The following is a 26,840-nucleotide window of genomic DNA, read 5'->3' on the forward strand; positions in this document are numbered from 1 at the left end:
GCTTGTGCTCATGAAACCTCCACAACTGGGAGCCAAAGCAGCCTATACATTTAATTTGGCCCTTTGCCTGCTTTCCAAGCTGCCATCAGAGTACCACCGCCACTCAGCTCTTCAGGACACTGTGTTCAGAGACATATGTACAGTTTGATGTTGTAGGCTGATCACATACATGCTATTGACTGCCGTCTGCCATCACATAAGGCCTATGAGCAGCTGGGGTGTGTTACTGTAGCTTAAGCCTTTGCACATTGGCTCCTTTTCCACTTTGTTGAATGCTATTCCTTGACATTCCCAACCTCCTTTAAATACCCCGCTCTCCCACAGAGCCTGACTCCCTATTGCTATGCTGGGGAGCGAGTTCAGTCAGGCTTTTCAAAGGTTCAGTCTACCCTTGGCATTTGAGATTGAATAAACTATAGCTTATCCATCTAAAACAGCGGGTCACTATCTCCCAGGAGCATGACACAGAGTGCTAGAAGAGAAGCAGATAGTTAATCTTTCACCTTCTCTGGAAAAGAATGGAAGCCCATAACCTGATGTACCTACGCGATAGCTTCCTCCTATGCGCCATATGTCGTCTATAAGTGTGCTTTCTTCTGAGGGTGGAAGAAACATTGCCAAGGAGAATCATGTCAACAGAATGGAAGAGAAGATTTCCCAGAAGGCTGATAGGATGACATCCCATGACCCACTTTTTTTTCTTTGAGTAACAATTGTGTAAAGTATGAGGTATGCAAGTAATTCTCAGGATCCTGGTCTCAACACCCTGATCCAGTTTGCAGTTTAATTTTCGGCTGTGGCAGAGCACATCTCGACTTCAGTGCCATTATGGTCGATGGATATCGCAGCGGATGGGGGGGTTGTGGGTGGATTGATTCTTGACTAATTCACAAGATTGTTTTATCACTTCAGACACCCTTAACCCCATGTGCATTCCCACCCAAAGGACTGCATTGATGTTTTATTTCATAAAGAATGAAACTAGAGCGCAAAGTGCATTCTGTAGGCAATGGAAGGTATGACAAGAATTTTTTTTTTCTAAAATAGACCGATTTAGAACATTATTTCAGTGCTTGCGAGGAGAGTTTTGTATTGATATTCCTCTTCTATTATAGCAATGTATTGATATTCCTCAAACATAATGACTTGAGATTTGTTCTGAAGTATCTTCTGTAGTTAATTTATCTCCATTTAAGCTTTGTTTTGTAGATAATTTCAGTCTTGGGTGTTATGTCTTACTAGAATATCGGCATGTTCTTATAATGATGGACAGACAGTGACAAAATATTGCACCTGCATGAATTACAGTAGCAGTGTGTCACAAAATAATTCACCAAAAGCATACATAACAGCTGTGCTATTATATAGTTGTATATTTGTAAGTTTTATACTTTGAAAATTACCCTTTGTTTGCCATTCAAACAGCAATGATGCTATCACAGTTTTTGCATACCCCTTTTGAAGCAGAAGTACAATATAGCAAGAGTATTTATTACAGTAATAATATACTATTTACTTAAGTCCAAACTGAATTAAATGTTTTCAGAAACTTAACTGCATGTTAGTCAGAATTAAAAGAAAATGTATTATAGTTTAAATGTATATTGAATTCCATTACCTGAACTTTAGAGTGCTTTTTTGATCCACTTGATGACTTTTATGCAATTTCATACTTCTATTGTCTTTTTAAAATAGGGTTAAAATATACTGACACGCATTTATGGTAAACTATGATTAATAAAATTATACTTTTAAATACGGTGGCCGAGAAGTGCAAAACAAACCACAATTCGGAAAACAAAACAACAAATTTATAAACCCAATGGAAAGACTGAAAACAAATTAACAAGTTAGAAAACACAATGACAAATCTGAAAACAAAATAACAAGTCAACTAATTTTGTTTTCAGAAATGTTATTGTGTTTTCTAATTTGTTAATTTGTTTTTAGTCTTTCCATTGCGTTTATAAATTTGTTGTTTTGTTTTCGGAATTGTGGTTTGTTTTGCACTTCTCGGCCACCGTATTTAAGACTTCAAGTGCACATTCAATTCAGATAAGCGGACTCCTTTTTCAAAAAGGTGCTTACTTTCATTTGGTCTTCTTTCCATTAGTATACTGAAATAAGACTAAAAGTAAAACTTAAGTTATTTTTACTGTGGCTCTCAAATTAAATGTGACACCTTTGATGAAGATAATGTTTGGTTGTGAAGCACTTCAGAACCAATAATGTTTGTTTTAATTGATGTTCAACTGGAAATATATTTAATTTCGGTCCGTTCATCATGCAAGTTATTATTTGGCTTCAGAGAACTTAAAATATAGCATGTGATTTTTTGAGCTTTTCTACAACCCATGGCCACTATGAACTATCAAAAAAATAAAAATATACAAAAAAATAAAAAAATACATGTAAGGTTCTAAAAAAAAATAAAAAAAAATAAATAAAAAAAACCATTTTAATAAGTAGCTCAGATCTAGCAATTGGCTAAAACAAAACATGTCACCAAATAAAATCACTCTTATAAGTTTTATTTTTTCTTTGCTGTTGCTTTATGGCTGTACCAGCACATTGCAGAACATTGATCAGGATGAGATTCATTGTCAGTGTCAGCTATGAAACATTCATCAGTCCAGAGCAAAATTCCAATTCATATGTCACATGAACATATATTGACCCAGATTACCCCTGAGTAACACCAACATGATAACACCCATAATTCCGCATTATTGATCATCCATCGATCTCAGGTAATGCTACCATTAGCCCCTTTCAATTAGACATTTAGTGATTCATTTCAATAATGAAAGCAGCAGACTGTGCATTGATGTAAAGCATATTGACTGTTCTTGCTCTCTCAGGACAGTGAATCTCAGTGCCCTCCTATTATATTACATTTATTCATTCCAGCTTCTGCTTTATATTATTCACATCGCCTGGGTTTGGATCCTTACAAGTGCTGCACATTCTACCCATTAAAAGACGCTTTATCTCAGAGAGATAATGTAGAGGCTTGTGAGTCACACACTCGCAACAAAGAGAGAGACCCTGAGTTCATTCTCTTATCTCGCAGGTGCTCCTCATCCAGCCAGCAGCACTGCACTGTGGATAAAATTTAAAAAAAATAAAAAAAATAAAGTCTCTAAAGACCAACTAAGATTCAGATAATGACTCACAAGTAGTTTTGCCATGTGTTGTTTGCTTCATTATTCATGATGTCAAGTCAAGTCAAGTCAAGACAGATTGTATCAAAGCAGCTTCACAGTGATAACATGAAAATAATACAACAAAGTTTGTTTCTAGAAGAAAATTGCATCATCGTCCACCTGAAGTAAGGCAGATCAATAATATTGTTGAATATTAAATGTCCCCAACTAAGAAAGCCAAAAGCCAAGGCAACAGTGACAAGGAACCAAAACTCCATCAGGTGACAAGTTGGATTGAATTAGAACATTCACAATATTTATCCAGTTCCATCTGATTGGAGGTCGGAGTCATCACGCCGGTATGGAGACGGGTTTGTTGAGGTGTCCATGAGGCCTTCACAGGGCTGATGAGGCTGGCACTTCAGGGATTGCATTGTGGTCTTGTCCAGACAGTTCACCGTCTGATCTGGATACGGCCCGGATCCGGCTGACTTCAGTAAACCTCGGAATAAACGGAAAGACTAACATTAGCGTAGATGCCATTCTTATGACGGAACGAGTACATCAGGTGTTATAGGAAGTGTCCCCGGTTCCGGTTGACCTAATCTATGCAGCCTAATAATCATTTAACTGATTTTAATAATATAAATGTATAATGTTCTATGTGAATGCCAGGTAAAAGAGATGCTTTTTTAGTCTAGATTTAAACTGACAGAGTGTGTCTGCTTCCCGGACAATGTCGGGGAAACTGTTCGAAAGTTTAGGTGCTAAATAGGAAAATGATATACCGCCAGCAGTTGATTTTGATATTCTAGGTATTATCAACTGGCCAGAATTTTGAGATCGCAATAGACGTGAAGGACTATAATGTATTAAGAGCTCGCTCAAGTACTGGGGAGCTAAATCATTTAGTGCTTTAAGTAGTCAGCAATATTTTACAATTTATACGATGTTTAATAGGGAGCCAATGCAGTGTTGACAGAACCGGGCTAATATGGTCATACTTCCTGGTTCTAGTGAGAACTCTAGCTGCTGCGTTTTGGACCAACTGGACTTTGTTTATTAAAGCTACACTGTGTGATATTTTCCCCCATCTAGCGGTGAAATTGTATATGACTACCCAGTGAATATTAGTTTCTGTTCCTTTCAATTTCGAGGGCGTTTTAACTCCTACGGTGGCCGTATTATTCCAAGATTAACATGGCTTCCGAAGTTCGACTTCGTCCAATTGCGCCTTTAAAACTATCACCTGTGATCCATCGCAGCACAGATTTATGTTACAAGGTAAACAATACTTTTTCACCATTGACGTGAGGAAAAGTAACGCAAGTTATACTAGAGGTCGTTCTGGCGTTATGCACAACCATGCTATGGGTAGACAAGCAACTATAAAACTTCGAATTTACACAAATAGGCTGAATTACCTGCCGAGAATAAAGCAGGCAACTTTGGCGTCCGTTTTAAAATCTTTGCTCCTCATGAGCTCTTTCCATCTGGGAAAAGTTACTCCAGTATTGACTTTGGTCTTGCTGATTTGCCTGTCGCGTTGACGTCTCTCTTTCGCTTCCTTGGCGACTCTGCTACATGTCCTCGAAAATAGGCGTGATCCTCCATCAGCAATCTTTCAAATCTGCCGGCAGTCGCGAGTAATCTCCCCCTCGCATTCGTCTCTGTGTCACTGAGTGTAAAGCGCGAAAGGCGAAGCTTGAATTTACAGGTATGTCCCTCTTTGGCTAATGTAGTTTCAAGATAGAGGGTCAACATGGCGACCGGCATTCGAACCCCTCACCCGTATGTACTTTCAATGGCAGATTATAAACTTATCAGAATACTTTATTACTTTAAAGAAGTACATATACATTAATGAGCACATACACTCACCTAAATGATTATTAGGAACACCTGTTCAATTTCTCATTAATGCAATTATCTAATCAACCAATCACATGGCAGTTGCTTCAATGCATTTAGGGGTGTGGTCCTGGTCAAGACAATCTCCTGAACTCCAAACTGAATGTCAGAATGGGAAAGAAAGGTGATTTAAGCAATTTTGAGCGTGGCATGGTTGTTGGTGCCAGACGGGCCGGTCTGAGTATTTCACAATCTGCTCAGTTACTGGGATTTTCACGCACAACCATTTCTAGGGTTTACAAAGAATGGTGTGAAAAGGGAAAACATCCAGTATGCGGCAGTCCTGTGGGCGAAAATGCCTTGTTGATGCTAGAGGTCAGAGGAGAATGGGTCGACTGATTCAAGCTGATAGAAGAGCAACTTTGACTGAAATAACCACTCGTTACAACCGAGGTATGCAGCAAAGCATTTGTGAAGCCACAACACGCACAACCTTGAGGCGGATGGGCTACAACAGCAGAAGACCCCACCGGGTACCACTCATCTCCACTACAAATAGGAAAAAGAGGCTACAATTTGCACGAGCTCACCAGAATTGGACAGTTGAAGACTAGAAAAGTCTCGATTTCTGTTGAGACATTCAGATGGTAGAGTCAGAATTTGGCGTAAACAGAATGAGAACATGGATCCATCATGCCTTGTTACCACTGTGCAGGCTGCTGGTGGTGGTGTAATGGTGTGGGGGATGTTTTCTTGGCACACTTTAGGCCCCTTAGTGCCAATTGGGCATCGTTTAAATGCCATGGCCTACCTGAGCATTGTTTCTGACCATGTCCATCCCTTTATGACCACCATGTACCCAATCCTCTGATGGCTACTTCCAGCAGGATAATGCACCATGTCACAAAGCTCGAATCATTTCAAATTGGTTTCTTGAACATGACAATGAGTCCACTGTACTAAAATGGCCCCCACAGTCACCAGATCTCAACCCAATAGAGCATCTTTGGGATGTGGTGGAACGGGAGCTTTGTGCCCTGGATGTGCATCCCACAAATCTCCATCAACTGCAAGATGCTATCCTATCAATATGGGCCAACATTTCTAAAGAATGCTTTCAGCACCTTGTTGAATCAATGCCACGTAGAATTAAGGCAGTTCTGAAGGCGAAAGGGGGTCAAACACAGTATTAGTATGGTGTTCCTAATAATCCTTTAGGTGAGTGTATATTTTTGAAAGAAATAAGTGTTTTTTGCTAAGAATCAACAAAAAAAATTACACAGTGTAGCTTTAAGCGTGCAGGGCAACCACCCAGTAGAGCATTACAATAATCTAGCCTTGAGGTCATGAACGCATGATCTAACTGTTCCGCATTTTTCATGTCATAATTTAGATATGTTTTTAAGATGGAAGAATGCGGTTTTACAGATGCTTGAAACGTGACTTTCAAAATGAAAGATTGGTATCAAAGAGCACACCCAGGTTCCTAACCGACGACAAAGTCAAAGCCATCAATTGTTAGACAGTATTCTAGGTTATTAAGTGAGGAAGTTTTTTGTCCAATAATTAGAATCTGTTTTTTCAGAGTTAGGTAGTAGGAAATTACTAGTCATCCAAATTTTTATATCAGCTATGCATTCCATTAATTTTGTGAATTAGTGCGTTTCGTCGGGCACGAAGTAATATAGAGCTATCATCAGCATAACAGTGAAAACTAATGCCATGCTTCCTAATGATATCTCCCAAGGGTAGCATGTACAGAGTGAACAGCAACAGTCCTAGTACTGAGCCTTGTGGTACGCCATACTGAACTTTTGATCAATATGACATTTCTTTGTTTACTGCTACAAACTGATAACGGTCAGATAAGTATGATTTGAACCATGCTGGTGCAATTCCACTAATGCCAACATAATGTTCGAGTCTATTCAATTGAATGTTGTGGTCGATGGTATCAAATGCAGCACTAAGATCCAGCAACACTATGAGATACAACCACGATCGGATGATAAGAGCAAATCATTTGTAATTCTAATGAGAGCTGTCTCAGTACTATGGTATGGTCTAAATCCTGACTAAAAATCCTCACAGATACCATTTCTTTCTAAAAAGGAACATAGTTGTGAGGATACTGCCTTTTCTAGTAATTTTGACTCGAGATCGGCCTGTAATTGACTAATTCTCTAGGATCAAGTTGCGTTTTTTTAATAAGAGGTTTAACAACAGCCAGCTTAAAAGTTTTTGGCACATATCCTAGTGACAAAGATGAATTGATGATATTAAGAATTAACTGATCTACCTCATGATCTACTGAGGCCTGAACTCGTGAACTTGTCTGAGCTCTTTAAAAGTGATAAACCTGAGTGGAAGTTATTTAATATTTATATTGTTTTATACAGAAATATATAAAATATGAGTGTCTAAGATCTGTGCTTGAAGTCGCAGTTTTAAAATCGCAGTTTTATGCATTCTTGTTTGAGGCCGTTTTTATGCTGACAAAACGATCTCTTCAAAATGAAATTTTCTTCCAGGAAAATGGACTACAACATGGATGATTCATCTTGCGCTCACACAATTATTGTCCAGTAACATACTCTCTAGAAATAGAAAGTCCCTCCCCCTAAAACTTTAAGCTTAAAACTTAAAAGGGCTTTATATCTCTAACTTCCTGTTTTAATGGGAACTGTCAACACGGGTAGGAAATCTGAATTCACTATACTGGATCGTTTTGTTGAGCTACCTGCCTTGTCTTGAAAATGTATATGTACGTACATTTTATAACTCTCACCATCAAGCCATAAGATTTATCATCTGGCAGATTAAAGTTGTATTTTCATTGTTTTTGCTAGCTTGGAAAATATAGGAAATGCTAGTTGCTCAAAGAGCAATGGGTTTTGTTATGTTCCTCTGCTGAATTCCCTCCAGATCTTCTTCTCTCTCCCACTCAAAACAGCCCCCGATACATATTGCTGCCTTAAAAAAAAAAAAAAAAAGACCCTCGGGCCAAGAATGGCAGTTCCTTGAAGAATGAACTCATCTGAACAGCAAGGCAAATACATAAATCAAACGTTAAAAAAATGCAGACAAAGTCTACAGGCACTGCAGAAACCGTCTTCGCTGTTTCTAATTTCATTGCCAAATGTGTTTTATGCAGAATACAAATCTTGTGATTTTCTGACTTTTTTGCCATAACATGACAGCTGTTGGGATTTTTTTGTTCTTTTTTTCTATATATATATATATTGAATCTCTTCCAAACATCTGTTCTTTGGTATTTAGAATGCAGTTAGAGTTTTGACAGACTTGTCTGAGAGAGAAACATGGCTGTGAAAAACTTTAAATCTAACCACACCTGTCCACACACTGTGTGTATATTTGGGAAATGACATCTGTTAAATCTCTATATGAAAGCAGTCAGTGACTGTGCCACTTAGCATTGGTTATTTACCCGTTGACGTCCCCTGAAGTGTTACCTGTACGTTGTTTATTCATGCGATGACAGCAAATTCACGAGGGGAAGTCTGAGTGCTGGTTTACCAGAACAGCAAAAGCTTTAGGCTACATCCTTATCCCATCCCTCGATCCCCTCGCAGCTGCACACAATAACTTATAACTGTAAACGTCCCGGTGAAAATGTGTTCCTGCCGTCCCGGCTCACCATGATATGTGGCAAGACATCGGTTTTTACAGCTCACCTCTGCTCCTGCATCTTAATGAGTTGGCTTCACTGTCAACGGCCAGGCCAAGATTCTCGTGTCAACTCGTCCGAGTCCTGCAAAGTACCTCTCTGCTCTTTAATTTAATCTTCCACCCACTCTCCTCCCCCTCTGGCTCTCTTCAGTTGCGAGCGAGCCAAGGGTGTGTTTAAGTGTTAATTTGTCAACGGCGCTGGGGTGGCGTCAGGTTGGCTGTGTTGGCATTGGTGCGACGGGCACACAGCAGGAACAGATGGAGTTCAGATGTGGCTTCTTAATCGTGCACATAAATGCTGCCATTGTCACTGTCTGAGGACAACTCTCCAAGTTGCATTTGCCTAATTCTGATCACACATTTACAGTAGCTTTTTGCATTGATTTATTTTTCAATAAGTTTACCTAATTTCTTTATTTTGGAAATGAATACAAATATTATAATTATAATAAAAATATATATAATTTAATTAAATTATATAATTAAATTATTAAAAATATATACAGTATAGACCAATTAAAATAAAATAAAAAGTAAAAACTGTTTATTTCTAAGTTGCATACAGTGGGGAGAACAAGTAATTGATACACTGCCGATTTTGCAGGTTTTCCTACTTACAAAGAATGTAGAGGTCTGTAATTTGTATCATAGGTACACTTCAACTGTGAGAGACGGAATCTAAAACAAAAATCCAGAAAATCACATTGTATGATTTTTAAATAATTAATTTGCATTTTATTGCATGACATAAGTATTTGATCACCTACCAACCAGTAAGAATTCCGGCTCTCAGAGACCTGTTAGTTTTTCTTTAAGAAGCCCTCCTGTTCTCCACTCATTACCTGTATTAACTGCATCTGTTTGAACTCGTTACCTGTATAAAAGACACCTGTCCACACACTCAATCAAACAGACTCCAACCTCTCCACAATGGCCAAGACCAGAGAGCTGCTGTTCTCTATAAGGGATAAAATTGTAGACCTGCACAAGGCTGGGATGGGCTACAGGACAATAGGCAAGCAGCTCGGTGAGAAGGCAACAAACTGTTGGCGCAATTATTAGAAAATGGAAGAAGTTCAAGATGATGGTCAATCTCCCTCGGTCTGGGGCACCATGCAAGATCTCACCTCGTGGGGCATCAATGATCATGAGGAAGGTGAGGGATCAGCCCAGAACTACACGGCAGGACCTGGTCAATGACCTGAAGAGAGCTGGGACCAGTCTCAAAGAAAACCATTAGTAAAACACTACGCCATCATGGATTAAAGTCCTGCAGCGCACGCAAGGTCCCTCTGGTCAAGCCAGCACATGTCCAGGCCCGTCTGAAGTTTGCCATTGACCATCTGGATGATCCAGAGGAGGAATGGGAGAAGGTCATGTGGTCTGATGAGACAAAAATAGAGCTTTTTGGTCTAAACTCCACTCGCCGTGTTTGTAGGAAGAAGAAGGATGAGTACAACCCCAAGAACACCATCCCAACCGTGAAGCATGGAGGTGGAAACATCATTCTTTGGGGATGCTTTTCTGCAAAGGGGACAGGACGACTGCACCGTATTGAGGGGAGGATGGATGGGGCCATGTATCGCGAGATCTTGGCCAACAACCTCCTTCCCTCAGTAAGAACATTGAAGATGGGTCGTGGCTGGGTCTTCCAGCATGACAACGACCTGGAACACACAGCCAGGGCAACTAAGGAGTGGCTCCGTAAGAAGCATCTCAAGGTCCTGGAGTGGCCTAGCCAGTCTCCAGACCTGAACCCAATAGAAAATCTTTGGAGGGAGCTGAAAGTCCGTATTGCCCAGCGACAGCCCTGAAACCTGAAGGATCCTGGAGAAGGTCTGTATGGAGGAGTGGGCCAAAATCCCTGCTGCAGTGTGTGCAAACCTGGTCAAGAACTACAGGAAACGTATGATCTCAATTGCAAACAAAGGTTTCTGTACCAAATATTAAGTTCTGCTTTTCTGATGTATCAAATACTTATGTCATGCAATAAAATGCAAATTAATTACTTAAAAATCATACAATGTGATTTTCTGGATTTTTGTTTTAGATTCTGTCACTCACAGTTTAAGAGTACCTATGATAAAAATGACAGACTTCTCTCTCTCTCTCGCTCTCTCTCTTTCTATATATATATATATATATATACTGTATATATATTCAAAAACAACATTAGATGCGTATATTTCTTAGATTTAAGGTATATTTCTTTGATTTAAGATATATATATATATATATATATATATATATATATATATCTTAACCCCCTGAGGTCGGCTATCACACCGGCGCGATAGGCTCGCTTTTTTTCTTATCAGTGCAAAAGAGACTCAAAATACTCTGTTGACTTTGATCTTACATACAAGTTTCATACATCAATCGATCCTGTTAAGTGTGCATTTTTTTTTGTGTATACTCACAATAAAAACCATGTATTGTGCTTTTTGCCAAATAAAGAAAAATAAACATGATGCGAGTTCTGCCTACTCTCTGTCAGTGTAGTCCATTCTGAAACGCGTCCGAAAATGAACTATAACTCAGCGAATACTCAGTCAAACATGCATACAGACACACAGGCATGAAGCTTGAATTCTCTTCTTTTAAATGAAGTAATTTTTATAAAAAACAAATATTCTCAGTTTATGTAATATGTATGAAAAGAGAGAGATGTCAGTCGTTCTCATCTCAGCTCATTATGTTTTAATGTGACCCTGCCCACGGAGAGCGCGCGCTATTCAAACGCAAATGATCTGAGGCGATCCCATACAAACGCCCACATCAGCTGGATAACACACACCGCGAGTTATCAGAGTCTTGTACTTTACGACGCTGTGAGGAATAATACTATCTTAATAATAATCCTGGAAAATTTACCTCAGAAGTGCTGGAAGTTTCATTTCGAGGATCAACGGATCCAGCTGAGGAATAGGTCAGTTCAATATTTGCTTTGTTCTAATCGGAATAGTGTCTGTACGCAAAAAGACTGTTTAAATATGAATCGCAAGAAATATACGCATCTAATGTTGTTTTTGAATGGAAAAAAGGGTAGGCTATATTGTATTAAATTGTTGCGGTTGAGAATTCTTGTGTCTCTAAGGTTAAAGGCAATGGACTCTTTGGTAAAACTCATTTGGTAAAACTCATTTTTAACACCAATTATTTTATTTTATTTTATTTTTTTTAAATACACAATCAAATATTCAAATAGTTTCATAGGAACTATTTGTTTGTATATAAAAATGTGTATTCATGTTTGGGGAAAATGGGCATAATGACCGTTACAAAATAATAATTTTTTATAATATAAATACATATTTATAAAAATACATTTATTCAATAAATGTATTGTTGCTATTTTATAAAAATGTATATTAAGAGGGATTTAGGGACAGGAACACCCCTTGCCGTAATAAAACAATTGTAATATATGCTTTATTGGAGCACCACCATATTCCCTCTCATCTCCAGTCTGCCCTGCCTCTGAGGTTCTGATTGTCAAAATTCCAGAAAATACTCATTGAAGTGAGAGAAGCTTCTCTTTGTCATATAGGGCTCCATATCCTCAATAAAAATTACCAGAACTTGATCAGTTCACACAACGCCTCCATCTACTTCCCTTGATACTGTATACAAACCCGCAGTGATTTTCCTGCATAGTTTTTAGTTACTTGTACACTTGATTGTTTTCATTGTAACTGCCCTTTTGGGGTTGTAACACCAACTTTGAAGGCTTTAACTTCTCTATTTGAGCCTAATGTGGATGTCTAGATCTAGGTTGATATTATAATCAAAATAAATTTGACATCGAAGAGCTTAAGATTTCATCCTCAGGGAGATTCCTTGAGATATGCCACAATATATGGATGCCTAATTGCAATGCCCGCCTCTGCACCACACATCCTCCCATGAACACAATAATGCAGGATAAATGTACTCTGAGTGCAGATGTGCTGTTTGTGAGCATGTGCCTTGTTTTCCGTCCCTGTGTATTTCTATAGTAACTCGTTTTGGCATGATAATAGTCAGCAAACCGAACCTTGAATCTGGAACACCTGGCTTTGAGTTATTTATTGAATCAGCATCTTCTGATCAGCCACTAGACCTTCATGTTTCCCTCTCTCCTCTTCCTCCTCTGAAGGGTCTCATTATTAAACTCTTTGAACCAGCTCTGGAACAAAAGCAGTCATTGCAGAGGCAAAAGCAGAAGGGATATTTTTGCTTGTGCTTTTACCCACTTTGATAAATGTGAAATAGTGAACAAAAGCAGCTTACTGAAAAACAATCCTACAGCCAATATGGACTTGTAACTATGTTCAAAAAGACAGCATGACTGCCATTTAACTACTTATTGAGTCATTTTGTAGCCTGGCAAGCTGCACCGTCAAAGTTGTTTCATCAAAAGCTTACTATGTGTGTTTTCATAGAAATTTTAAGTTGTGCACCTCTCAGTTGTTTTACTTGAATTTGAATGATTTACATACATTTTTGAGATTTTTTTATACTAATATCTTACTCAACACATAGGTAAATGTAGATATTCAATTCATTGCGATTCAAATTCAAAAACTCTTCATTTTAAATTCTTTCTCTGCTAATGCTGTAAATTAAACATGCTGTTTGAGACTAATGATGCACCAAAATATTCAGACAGAAGAAAAAAAAATGGGAAATTTGTTTGGCTGAAGGTTAGCCTAGAAATCTAGACGCACCCTAGTGGCAGCAACATTTATTTTGCATCCAGGGTAGTCTAGCAACTCTCCGTTGACTTTCGGAGCTGTAAAAACCTAAATTGGGTCAGGCCAATCACATCGTGTATAGAGTAGGCGGGGCGGGCTTAACATAATGAAGACAGAGCTGCTGCGGTTCCCTGCTACTTGAAAACAAAGAATGGCTGCTGCTGCTGGCGAACAGTCTTTCGAATCGGCTTTGGCCGCGACTCTGGAGGACTTGGAGTTAAGTTTTTCTTTGAGAAAAGAGCAAAGAACAGCACTTAGGTCATTCTTAAAAAAGGAAGATGTGTTCGTAGTTTTGCCGGCCAGATTCAAAAGTTGAATCTATCAACTAATGTTAGCTCCGCTGTTGGGAAAACGCTCTGGTTGGTTGAAGCGCTGTCCTATTGCGTGCAGAGGAAATTTGAAAGACAGCCGTTTATCCCGCCCCTCGGACTGAGCCGTGTCTATGGTGAGTTGCCAGACCTAACATCTTGATGTAGGTCTGGCTTGCCAGGCTAGCTGAAGGTGGCTTGTTGCTGAAGAACTTTTCCTTTGACTGGTTTATAATCTGTGAACACAAAACCTTGAACAGCATATCAAGTTTGATCACCCAATTACTGAAACTTTAGTTTAGAACTTTAGAAAACCTTTTCCCTTCGGTAAAAATTCATTTTGATGTATTGTTTCAGGAATTGAGCTTCATTAGCTGTGTCCCGAAATCACCCCCATACCCTCAAATAGGTAATTATTTGAGAGCACAGCCATTTGTAGTGGTGTCTGAAACCATAGTAGATGTTATTGAGTGCGCTCACTCAGTCCCACAAAGTGCACTATATAAGTGGAGTAATGTAGAGAATAGTGAATGAGGGTATAGGGGCGATTTTGCCACAGCCATTGCTTGCACTGTATGTTTTGATTCACTAAAAAAGTTCCTACAAGCCATTTATTTGCGAATCGGACTACACTGTTCAAGTTGTTTGTTTTGTGTGCAACGTGTGAAGAAGTGAATGTTCTATTACACACTTTTTTTTTTTTACTGGTCTGAAAATGTAATTTTGTAAATGTAATGTGTTCAGAAGACTTCAGACACCCACCCCCTCTGGACTGAACATAAATTGCTTTCTAGTGGGACCAAAACTAGTAGCAGAAAACAGTAACTATAGCTGGCAGTCAGCATACGAGCAAACTAATGGTGAATTAATACAAAACAGCATAAAAGAGAACAATCAAGTGAATAAATGGGCGAGCTGATACGCTTGACTTGAAAATGCTAGGGACAAGGAAACTTGTTTAAAAGGGGGATAGATGTGTCTGGTGAATCAGTGCAGCTAGCAGATCCTTTTAAGGCACATTTAATTGTGGAAGCTGGATTATTTTGGAACAATTTTTGCAACATGCAATGGGGTTGCATGCTGGGTCTTCTGTGTAATCCATCGTTTAGCAGCGTGTTGGCAATTAAAACTAGGAGCAGTGGCATTACTGACCATTTTGAGAAACTAGATCACTTCTAAATTTAACCGAGTCTCAGAGGTCAATTTGCATTAATGTGTAGGGATGCATGGGCAAAAACTGTAAACTCCTTTTAGCTTGCTCAGATTTGAAGGCAGGGATCTCTGAGGTGGAAATAACTGAGGCAGGACATCGGAAAGACCAAGCATGTCTGTCTGGATGTGTGTGGAAGTGTGTAATAAACTGAGGGAGGGCACATTCAGCAGACAGCAATGTAGATATGTTTGACTGCGTCTCATTCCGCTCTCTAGTTCCCTATATGATGTAAATTCAGTATACAGTGAACAGAAATTTGGAGACTATTAAGGGCCTTGATCCATTAAACACTGGGACAATGATAATTGCAATTGGGCTGTTACACATTAAAACATAGCTGGTATTTATATTTTCATTTTAGATGTTAAAAAAAGTACAGCACCGTTATGCAATATGTGCTTGTCCAAAATTTTTATTTAAAATTTCTTTTTTTTACATGCATAGCTTTCATTTTTGTAATTTTTTTTATAAGCTGCAGGACATGCATAAATGCAAAAAAAAAAAATTACGATGAGGTAGAGGTCTGCACAGGCTTTAAACTTAAGCCCGAACCCGGCCCGTACCCAAAATCATTTAACCCGACCCAAACATTCCAGTTATATTTTAAGTCCGAGCCCGACCCGAACCCGAGGTCCGTTTCTCACAGTAAATACTTTTTTTTCTTTCTTTTTTTCAATATGCTGTATTTTATGATTGCTTGCAACTATAATAAAAATAAATAAAAAATAATAGGCTACATGTACAAACATCGTTTCACCAAGGCACAGCACCCCCCTCATCAGTCAGCACATAAGAAAAAAAAGAGAAAAAGCACACTCTTACTAATTACGAAACTTTTATGTGGTTGAACAGGTGAAACAGTCACAAAGTTCGCGCAGTTGCACAACTATATCCTTCTCAGTACGAGTTATGAAGGAAGAGAACAGCATTGTGAGTTGATTGTTTCAGTGCCATCTTCTGATTGTGGCGTTGTGACTGAAATGGCGCGCACGGGAGCACATGCACAAACTTTTTTGCGCATGTGCTCCCGTGCGCACTATTTTGGTCACAACACCGCAATCAGAGGAGAACGGCTGAAACTGCGCACGTAACCTACTTTCTCTCTCGCGTGCTCATATAATTACAATCACAACACAACAAGCAGCCAAGCACACGGCACGCAAACTATATGTATAGCCTATATAGTTTTTCTGAGTTACAAACCTGAACCCGACCCGAACCCGAGGCTATTCATTAAACACGGGACCCGTTTTAATCTTGTTATAACAACTGATGAAACATGACATTTTGGGATCAGTGCACTGGAATGATTTTGCAAATGGGACAGTCTTAAAAAATGGACAAGTTCACTAAGTTCAGAGTAGACTGACACAGGCCCCTTATTTTTGCAAATATTCATGATAGTTGTTTTTTGGCTGGCTCAGTGTAACTTTTATTGCCTTAATCTTTACTCTTTTTTTTTTTTAAGTCTGGTGTCACTAAACAGCATCTTGTCACTGATTTGACTAAAAGGTTGTGTTGAGATTAATTTGACAATGCAGTAATTTTTCATTTTCAAGTATGTAATATGTTTCCTCTTTTTATCAGCCTTAATGAAGGAAAAAAAATCTTGTCATTTAATAAATGCATTATGGTCTTAGCCTGATTTTCTTCACAGGGTGCCAGAAACGGCATTAAAATTTGCTCATTACAACTGAAACCACAAGAGCTGCTGGGAGTTTACAACAATCCAGTGCAGGGAGTGACCTTGTGAGGAAGGACCCAAGTGCAGTACTAAATTTAGAATCAGATAAGAGTTCAAAGCAAGACTGATGGCACCAAAACTCTCAGAACACATTGTGGAGCTATGCTAGACAAGAGAAACCTGAGAGGGTATAAATACACAAGAGCGAATGATTAAACAAGTGATCAGTGAACGTTACACATGACATTGGCGTATCTTGCGGTAGGAAGGCAACAAGACATGTCTGAATTCAGTGCTTGTCATCTGGTCTGTTTTGAATGTAATGTGTGCTTCCTGTTATATCCCACAATCCTGTGCATGCTTGATTGGTGGAATGAATTAAAACAGTGTCTGAAGAAAGGAGAAAATGTATTTAGAAATGTCAACAGAAAACAAATCCACTTATGACTCCACTTCTGGAGTTGTGGAGCATTGTAGCCACTAAATATCCACTTGGTAATTAACACCCACTTGAAATTGTTCTAGATCATTAGACATGATGTTTTTGTGCCTAGGAAAGCTTGTCTAGAAGCTGTCTGGTTAGGCATTGACTGACTGGGCAGAAAGGTAGCTGGCTTAGGTTTTGGACACAGCCCTAGGCTAAAAACAAGAAGTTCAAAATAAAGGGCCGACATAAAAAGAGAGAAAATAAACTCTGGAATGTTACTCTCTCACTTATTGACAGTATGTGTGTTGTTTTAACCTTTCTAGAATTGAGACATCCAATTCATTTTATTGAATTTTTGTTTTGGCTGAATCAAAATGCAGGTCTGTCAAAATGTGTGTTCATTTCATCATTCAGAAATGTTAGTGTTACTTTAGAATTAATAACTTGTGTAGCTAATTTTCAGTGTAACTTTGTTACTGTAGTGACTATTTGAAATTGAGTAGGTTGTGGTTAGCTTGTTTTTTTGGTTCATACCGTGATTCATGGCCTTCAAGAGGTTTGTTGGATTTTGACTTCATCCAATGATTGGATCAAGGATTTCATTTGTGACTATGGAAGTTTATTTCTGGCATAACTCTAGCATAACACTGGCATTAGAAAATATGAAAAATAAATAATTGATTAGGTAATTCATTATTATTCCAAACATTTTATAGTATACCTTATTACCTTTTATACGTATTAACAATTAAATTAAAATGGTTAAAATATTTTGTTAAAATTCACTGTTTATTAAAATTTAGATGCTTTAATAAACACAGAATAAAATATAGCTAAAACATATTCCCTTTAATGCTGTAATTTCTACAGTGTTGCTGAAAGCCAGTTTTCTCCTGAGTGAACTGAGTTATCACTTATACTGACCGAACAGTACAGTACATTGGAGACTGTGAAATAAATTGGTTTACATCCTTTTCATCCTGATATCAGCCTTTCAAATCTTTACAGAATCTCATAATGCCAATCCCCTTGACAGAGCATGTGCTTCTCTAATTTCTTTGTTTCATTGCTGTCTCACTGGCACATTATAAAAGTGTTCATGATATTAATTTCAAAGCATGCAATCATGATTACCTGACCAGAGAGTATTAGCAGCATCTAAAAACTGGCCTTTTGGCTTTAAGCTATTGGAAACAATGTTTCATAGATTCAACCCATGCTTATGTGATCTTTACACACTGGAATAGTTAGTTATTGCTGCAGAGCAGTCCAGAAGGAAAGCTTTATAGCTGTTATGTAATTTGATATTTATATACAGTACACGCGCGCATAGACTGGTAAGATTTTAAAAGAAGTTTCTCGTGCTCAGCAAGACTCGTGCTCGTGCATTTATTTGATTAAAATATTTACTAATACATGTAAAATTAAAATATTACACAGAGGTACTGTTTTCTATTTTGATATGTGTTGGTACATCTACGGATGTCAAGTATAATGCCACATCAACAAAGTTTAATTCAAAATGCTGTGGTGTTTGGCAGTTGTTGTCAGAGCAATGCGATGTGTCATTCCTAGAATTGTCGGATCAACAAATTAAAGTGCAGCAGAGCATTTACTAGCATGATTTTGAATACATTAATACAAATTATGAGGTGAAACAGCTCAATGCATTTGGGAAAATTAAAATGCCGAGATGAAACAATACACAGACTAATGTTTATGAGAATCGCAGTGCATGAAGTCAAGAAAGTCGAGTACGTGCTCCATGTGAGGATCTTTATACCCTCCGATAACATCTGTACTGGACTTGCTATGGGGAGCTGTGTAGTGTTTTTCCATCTGATATTTGAAATCATTTGGGTAGTACATTGCAAGAAGTGAATACACCCCCACATATATCTCTCAAATAAAACATCCATACAGTGTTACAAAGATGGTCAGCATAGACTGGCCATCAATAATGGACAAATGGACAATTTTGGAAGAAATAAAAACATCTAACTGAGGTCCATTCGGCGCTGTTGTTGGATAGTAGCAGAAACATCTCAGTGCAGCATGTGCGACAGGCAGGGAGTCTTTTTTTTTTTTTTTTTTTTTGCCATCACTAGTTCATGAATAATCATTGAGAAATGACCTCTTCAGGGTTTTTCAAATGTCTTGCCCTTTTCTCAGACGAGTACAGCACCCAGAGGTAACTGTGCAGATCCTTTGAGTGTGGCTATACTGTCTTTACTCACCTTTTTCTCAAGGATGGTCTTTGCTCCTCCCAGTCCTCCCCTTCTCTTCCTCACCTCTTCTTTCTACCCTACACAAATCATTGCTTTTTCAGAGGTTCTATAAAATATTTACAATGTGTGGGCAGGCCTCTTTCTTTGGGAATTTGGCGAGGGGAAAATAATTTTGAAGGCAAAGTCGTAAGAGGAGAATGAAAGAATGAAAGAAAGAGGCAAAAAAGAAAAGGGAAGATAAGAGCCATGGAGGCCATTCTAGCATTGTGTTTGGAATTTCAATGGCTCACTTTGGAACAACTCCTGAATATAAATAAATAAGCAGATACGCTGATAAAGATTGCGATCCGTGGTTGTTGTATCTCCATGCTCTCTTCTTAAAGCCTCAGATCTAATCGATTCCAAGAAGATTCTCACTCTCTTCGGCTCTAAGGACACACTTCCTTTGTTTTCATTCTTCCATCTGTCACACCAGTTTCTTTCCTTCCACTTGAGTTTTTACATGTTACAGTATCATTGAGAATGAGAATATAATTTAATTACAGACCACTATCTGTTTTTCAGTAAAACGATTCGATGTAGAGGTGTTTCTTCAGCTATAGGCACTGTTGACCCTGTAGACTTTTCTCTTAAAACACACTTATGCTTTCATTAGCAAGGAGTGGAAATTAATTGATGGAAATTACATTTTAAATATCTTTGTAGAATAAAATGGAAGACTCTGTCTTTCACACTACAATTTTTAAAGCTTGCATTTTATTTATATTAAATACACAATTAAATAATATTTTCACATTGTCACTTGTAACATGTAAGCAGGGACGAGGCAGAGAGGGAATCCAGATGCAACCACAAGTTTTAATAGACAAACATAAACGCGAAATAATCCAGGAACAAAGGTAAAATCCACAAAGAGAAGGCAGGAGAACTGGAGACTGGAGAACAACAAGCACAAGTTTTAATAGACAAACATAAACACAAAATAATCCAGGAACAAAGGTAAAATCCACAAAGAGAAGGCAGGAGACTGGAGAACAACGACTGGAATACACAAACAGCAGTAGAAACACTAGACAAGACTTTTCAGGAAATGAATGTGAAAACCAGGCTTATATGGGGTGAGCTAAACAAGGTAATGACATACAGGTGGATGTGATCATGGCTGATTAGTCTGGACAAAGGATTATGGGGAATGGAGTCTGTGGATGTGTGGTGATTGTCCGGGTTGGAGTGCCCTCTGATAGTAATTCCGGGCACTCTCACTGGTGATCGTTACATCACTACAGCTTGATTGTAAATGACATGCACACAATAAAATATTAAGTATGATTTAGCTTCATAAAAGGGTAAACAAACTGCGGGAAAGATTTATGGGCAAAATTGTTGGATGTGGTGGAAATTATGAGGGATTTTTGAAAAATTGTTAGAAATAATTTTCAACAAAAATATTGAAACGATTTCATGATAGTTTAAAATATGTAATAATTGGTGTTTTTATTATGTATTTTCATATTTTAAGATTGAATGTCTGGGTCTAGGACAATGGATAAGCAATGTAATCTGTATAAAACGTTTAAGACATTTTAATGTGCCCTTCTTATAACAAATAGTTGAAATCTGTTAGTTTTAATAAAAATCAACACCTGGGATATGTATCAGAAATATCTTAGTAACGTGTCCACATGGGTGTTCTGGGATGGCTCTAGCCACCCCTAAAATTTTATTAGCAAACTCAGGTTCTCCCCAAATTTATCCCATCTCCCAAATCAGAGGCTGGGCCTTCATACCTAAACCAGATACAGGGCTCTATCTTGCACCCAGCGCAATTGACTTTGTACACCGACGCATGTATCATTCCTATTTTGCACCCGCGCAAAGCGGACTTTTCCCTCCTCAGACGCACGTCGGTAAGTTAGGAAATACACTTGCGCTCCCGGGGACGGTTCAGCGCAAAGAGGAGGCGTGTTCTGGCGCAAACGTTCCTTCATGCTATTTTGCAGGTTTAGAAAACAATTGCGCCACTAACCAGGAAAAAATTGTTTAAAGTCAGTGGCGCATTGCGCATGTTATTCATATGCTATTTTAAGGGCGCATGCTTGGCCATAAGCAATGTAGCGTGTGCACAACGCGCACTTTGATTCTCTCATCTACACAGAAGCAGCAGTTTTCATTTTAGCAAATCATACATTATTACGATAGATAGATAGATAGATAGATAGATAGATAGATAGATAGATAGATAGATAGATAGATAGATAGATAGATAGATAGATAGATAGATAGATAGATAGATAGATAGACAGACAATTTATTATAAAAGCATACATCTAGCTTACACATTTACCCAAATTATCATACGCCTGTTTAACCGAAGTTAATTTGGGTGGGTTTCTCCATCCCCAATGTCCCTGACGAGAACGTAGGTCTCCTCGGCTGTGAACCGCTCCTGGCGCGCGCCTGGCAAATCCGCCGTTATAATAGGAATCCGCTTTAGAACAAGCGCGTCTGCTCTTAAAGGGAATGTGAGATGTCGCTCTGATTGGTTTATTTCACGTTACGTCCAAACCACACCTATGAATAATGAAGCTACTTCAGACCAACCCCTTTTAGATTTGCGCCGGGCGCAAGAGGCATTTATCCCGCCGGGAAAATAGCAACAGCGCCCAAGACCCGCCCACAAAGTTACTTGCGCTTTGCGCTTGACACTTGCGTTTCAGATCGTTAAAATAGGGCCCACAGTCTTTTTGGTTTAATTAGATTGGAAAGCATGTTGTTATTTTTTTCTAAAGCCAACAAATAGCAGTTAATGTACAGCTGGTTGCAATCTGGCTTTAACTTGGCACCCTTTCTAGCTCATTTAGCACATAACCTTTTCTAAGACAAGCACATTATAAAGCAGAGAAGCCACCCTTGAATGAGTCTGTGCCCCACATGTAGCCTTAGTAAAAAATCTTGACATGCCATTGGTCTTTTCTTTTCATTTATTTGATAAGTAGGTCTTGGTTTAATTCTTTGGTGATTTATAAAAAAAAAATGTTTTAACCATATCTGTTTTTTTCTAAAGGTGGGAGGGACGATGTACAACACTGGTCGCCATGTATCTCTCCGATTGGACAAAGAGCACCTGGTGAACATCTCGGGTGGACCAATGACGTACAGCAATCGTCTGGAGGAGATCAGGTTGCACTTTGGCAGTGAGGACGGACAGGGCTCTGAGCATCTCCTCAACGGCCAGGCTTTCTCTGGGGAGGTGAGCTTCTGAATCCTGTTAGTCTTGCGTCATGAGTGGGATACAGATCATCTGTAAAGCGCCAGTAGCTGCTAGTATTTGGCAGTCTATTGATCTTTTAAGGTCACAATCTAAGAGTAATGTGTAAAGACAGCAGGCCTTGTAGGTCAACAGCGGGTGTACGCTGAAAGCAAAACTCGATGGCGTAGGTTTTTATGCATCGACAAATAGTTACAGAGTGCCTCAGAGCACGCATTTCATGAAATGTTTAACATGGTTTGCATCAGATTATGATACAGTAATGTTTGCACCCTGCTGAACAATATATCTTAAGATACTAAAAAAAAAAATCTATATTTTTGGCAGAAATAGCCCTAACTGTATTGCTGATGACTTACTGTTCTCATTCTCCAATATAAGTAGTCTCCCACTAACAGAGCCATAACAATGGAAAAAAGCATCTCAATTATACTCGCTGTGTACATTTAACATGCACTGCACTGCGGCCTCCATCATTTGATAAAGTCACCAGTCAGTGAAGTCCTGACATTTCCCTTTAAGGGTAATAAGACCAACGATTTGTGTGGCAACAAACTAAGTGTGAGCTTGACAGGCAAATCCTCAGTAATTAATGATTATAATTGCTGCTTCTGCAAACCGCTGATCAATGCTCCAAACCAACACGTTTGTTGACACGTTTCCTGCCTGGAGTTTTCGCTGCAAAGTACGTCACCCTGGTCTGATTGGTTGAAGGACTATCCAATTGCGTACAGAGTCATTTGAACTATGCCCGTTGATCACGCCTCTTGTGCAGTAGAAAATACAGAGCAGAATCCCCAGACTAATGTTCAATCTTAAAATATTGAGCTTGGTCTGGTGATAGCCAGACTAACTAGATGGCCTTTTCCCAAACTATATCCTACGTGAAAGATTGAATCAATGTAGAACTTTAAATGATCTGGAATAGTGACAGTAAAGGCATTAATATGATCTCACTTCAGTTCATAATTCCAAAGTACAGCCCAATTGGGTCTTAAGACACTGCAGTAGACTAATTATTATGATGAAAACTTAAGTAAAGTTTTATTATGATTAATATTAGTTATTTTTATGTGGGGTTGGGTTTTTCCCATGAAACACAGTTATTATTCAAAAATATTAATTCTGCTTGTAATGGCAAGTGAAAACATGTTGCATCTGAGGTTTTTCTTAAATAGACTTTTTGAAAATAAAATAAAATTTTTTTTCCTAAATACTGTTTTAATCGCATAAAGCCAAATGCCATTTTATTGGTTATGAATAAAGTAAACCGATTTGTAACTAGATTTTTGGGCTTGTAAGCGCCACTAGCAGTTGTACACAACAAAGCTGCAGGAATCTCGTGAACAAGCTTGGCTCGCTTGCGTATACCATACAGAAGACTGGAGAGGGTTGACTAAAGGGGCGTTTCAGGGCCACCTACAAATTCGAAACAAATATTAAAGCGTAAACTATTTTTTTTTTACCCATGAACCAAAAATTCGAAAAACCTCAAGTCTCATCATTCCATTTCTTACATTTTTTTAATGTCTTTTCAAGTTGAAAATCTAATTACCAGAAGGTACACGGACCCTGTTTGTTGCCACAACTCAAATTTAAATGAAATTTAACAAGCATTCTCAATGTGCAGCTAGGTTTGTTGCTGTTGTGTACAAAAATACCAGGTGACTAAAAATTCTAAAGAAAATGAAGTTTATGAAAGAGCCTTCGGGAACATTCTTCTTCATGCTCAGGAATAGCTCGGTTTAAAACAAAAACAAAAAACAACCTGTCTGAGATTGTAAATTAAACCAAATGAGCCCATGCCTGTTCTTGAAAAGAGAATGGAGAGGAAGAATCTTACAACTTAAAATGACAAACATTCATTTTGCATTCAAATGCAGCCAAGATTTTAAGCTTTATTTGGATGTCTGTCTCTCTAACATTCAACACGTCTGCCTTCCTCTTCTCTCATTTGTTTTATAGTAATAAAAGATTATGTTTGACTGATGCTCACAGCACCCACAAGGAAGTTGATTCACTGCAGATGCATTGCAACACCTTTGAGTTAATACATGCCTCATTCTCCCAGATCCGATATGGCCAGTCTTACTCACAAGCTGAAAATGAAACACCACTGATGAAATGAGTGTTAAAATATTCAAGGTGTTTCTCAGAAAATTCACTTTAAAAAAAACCTGCACAGGTTGTTTCCCTCCATTCTTTATTTCCCCTTGGAAAAAACAAAACAACTTGTTTTGTACTGCATTTTAGATACTGTTAGTTGCATGCAAACAACTGGAAAGCTTTCCACAAAGATTTAATATTTGTCTGTTTCCATTTCACATGCTTCAGTGACTCTCAATAAACCAAGTAATCATTCTGGGAGAATACATGTGTTCAGCATTTTAGCCGTCATTTCTAGATTAAAGTGATAGTTCACCCAAAGATTTAAATTCTGTCGTAATTTACTCACTCTCATGTTGTTCGATACAATGAAAGCCAATGAAGTCCAATATGGTTTTGGACCCCACTTACTTTCAGGTTAGTAAATGATGAGAAAATAAAAAAACTGGGCGAACTTTCCAAATACATCACAATTGCATAAAATAACATTATGCAGTAACACATTTTATTACCACATAGTATTATATTCTAGGCTGAATCCTGGCATAATCTACATTTAATAAGACATGCATGTAAAGCTATGCAGATACAGTATAATGTTCTTTCTAAATGAACATCTCGGATGTTTTTAAAGTTTGCAGATATATAAACAGAAAAACGTAATGCATAAACATTAAATAGCCTGTGTTTCTTTGAACTAATAAATAAACACCATATTTGGTAATTTGCAGAATTGTCTAATAGCCCACACTTCTGTTTTAGATCCCCTTCTCACCCTTTCATTAATTTCTAATTATCAATGGTTGCAAAATAACAAATTACCATCACTGTTCAGTGCTTAGATGCCACCGTATATTTGCTCATTAAAATCCCATTTTCATATGTCCTAAATATAGCAAAGTGCCATCTAAAAAGTGCCGCATAAAATTGGAAACCATCAAACTTCCACCAAAACTAATTTCTCTTTATTGCATAATGGCCCTCTCTGTCCCATCCTACTAAAAAACATGCTAAAACACTGCATTGCTACCGGTAAAGTTAGCTGAGCTGCAGCCGGTCGGGTTTCACTGGCTACATGCTCCTTCACAGGACATCTTAATGTAGTTAAATAAGGACTGTTCTCCGTACTCCCAAGCTTTCCGTTTATTTGCTTTGAGCGCATCCACTATTGGATGGCGGTTCCAGACGAGTGCTTTTCATTTGCCCTGTTAGCGCTGTCCACCCCTCTTTTTGCTATCGACTTGCTGTCTTCATATTTCGCCGATGGTAGGCCTAAGCCAGCTATCAGACAATAAAGAGCTTGTCAGGGGGCCCACCAGAGGCATAAGCCGTCTCCCATCGAAGCAGAGACAGCTCTCCTCTCTCGCTCTGGCAGATCCGTCTGTGTGCAAAGACGCACTGAACATTTCCTGCTAATGTTCAACACCTCTCCACCATCTGCAGATTTCACAGAACCAACAGATGCAGTGAGATGAGCACCTCAGCTTTTCACACGTATAATGCAACTTCTTAGAAAGGCTATAATGTCAGCTGACTGTGTATAAAAGTTTGCCGTTCAATCGCTTCAGACTAGCCTTTAAACTCTCTCTGGTTAAAGAGTTTAGGGAAAGAACTGGCTTCCCTCCCCTAAAAAATCTAATCAAATTAACATTCATTCTATAATCGCGTTCCTCCACACTTGATTAAGTTTATAGACGATCTGTCACTCCCTGGCTCCCCCTTTTGCATATTTCATAATTACTATCAGCCACAGTTTTTAATTTATTTCTTTAAAAAAACACACAGCAGGCTAAACAGGGCTTGGTAAAGAATTGATCACTTCTGACTAAAAAGATGTACGAAGCTGTTCCCAGAAACGGTCCTAAATTGTTAACACTGTTCTGTAGTTAAATACAAACTTGGAGGGGACCCTTTTTCCATTAGAAAAAGTTATTTTACAATAATTGTTCTTTGCTCAAGGTAATCTCTACATTTGTTGGCTCTGCTAAGTTTTAAAGCTCTTTCACAGGGACAGTGTGCGTTCAAGCGATTCACCGGTGGAAGATTAGCCGTGCTTCACAATGAATTCGAATTTAAATTTGACAGACATGTTCAAACAAAGACCGAAGCAGCTGTTTACCTGTGATTGTGATTCAGAGCCATTTGTGTCAAAGACTTTTGGACTCTCAGCTCATTCAAACTGT

The 26,840-nt window shown here is 38.4% G+C and overlaps 1 protein-coding gene and 1 long non-coding RNA gene across 3 annotated transcripts in view; one reads left to right on the forward strand and one right to left on the reverse strand.

The window, feature by feature from the left end:
* Window positions 1-26,840, forward strand: part of ca10a (carbonic anhydrase Xa) — a 194,363-nt gene that overhangs the window by 153,003 nt on the left and 14,520 nt on the right. For both annotated transcript variants that reach the window (XM_082151070.1, XM_082151069.1), the window contains one exon: window positions 22,348-22,533. In XM_082151070.1, coding sequence (XP_082007196.1) covers window positions 22,348-22,533 — 186 coding nt within the window. The remainder of the gene's footprint in view (window positions 1-22,347; window positions 22,534-26,840) is intronic.
* The window catches only part of LOC309484729, a 318,851-nt gene that overhangs the window by 148,402 nt on the left and 143,609 nt on the right, over window positions 1-26,840 (reverse strand). The window lies entirely within an intron of this gene.

The sequence above is a fragment of the Leuciscus leuciscus genome, assembly GCF_965113295.1.
Source record: "Leuciscus leuciscus genome assembly, chromosome: 21".
Taxonomy (NCBI): Eukaryota; Metazoa; Chordata; class Actinopteri; order Cypriniformes; family Leuciscidae; genus Leuciscus; species Leuciscus leuciscus.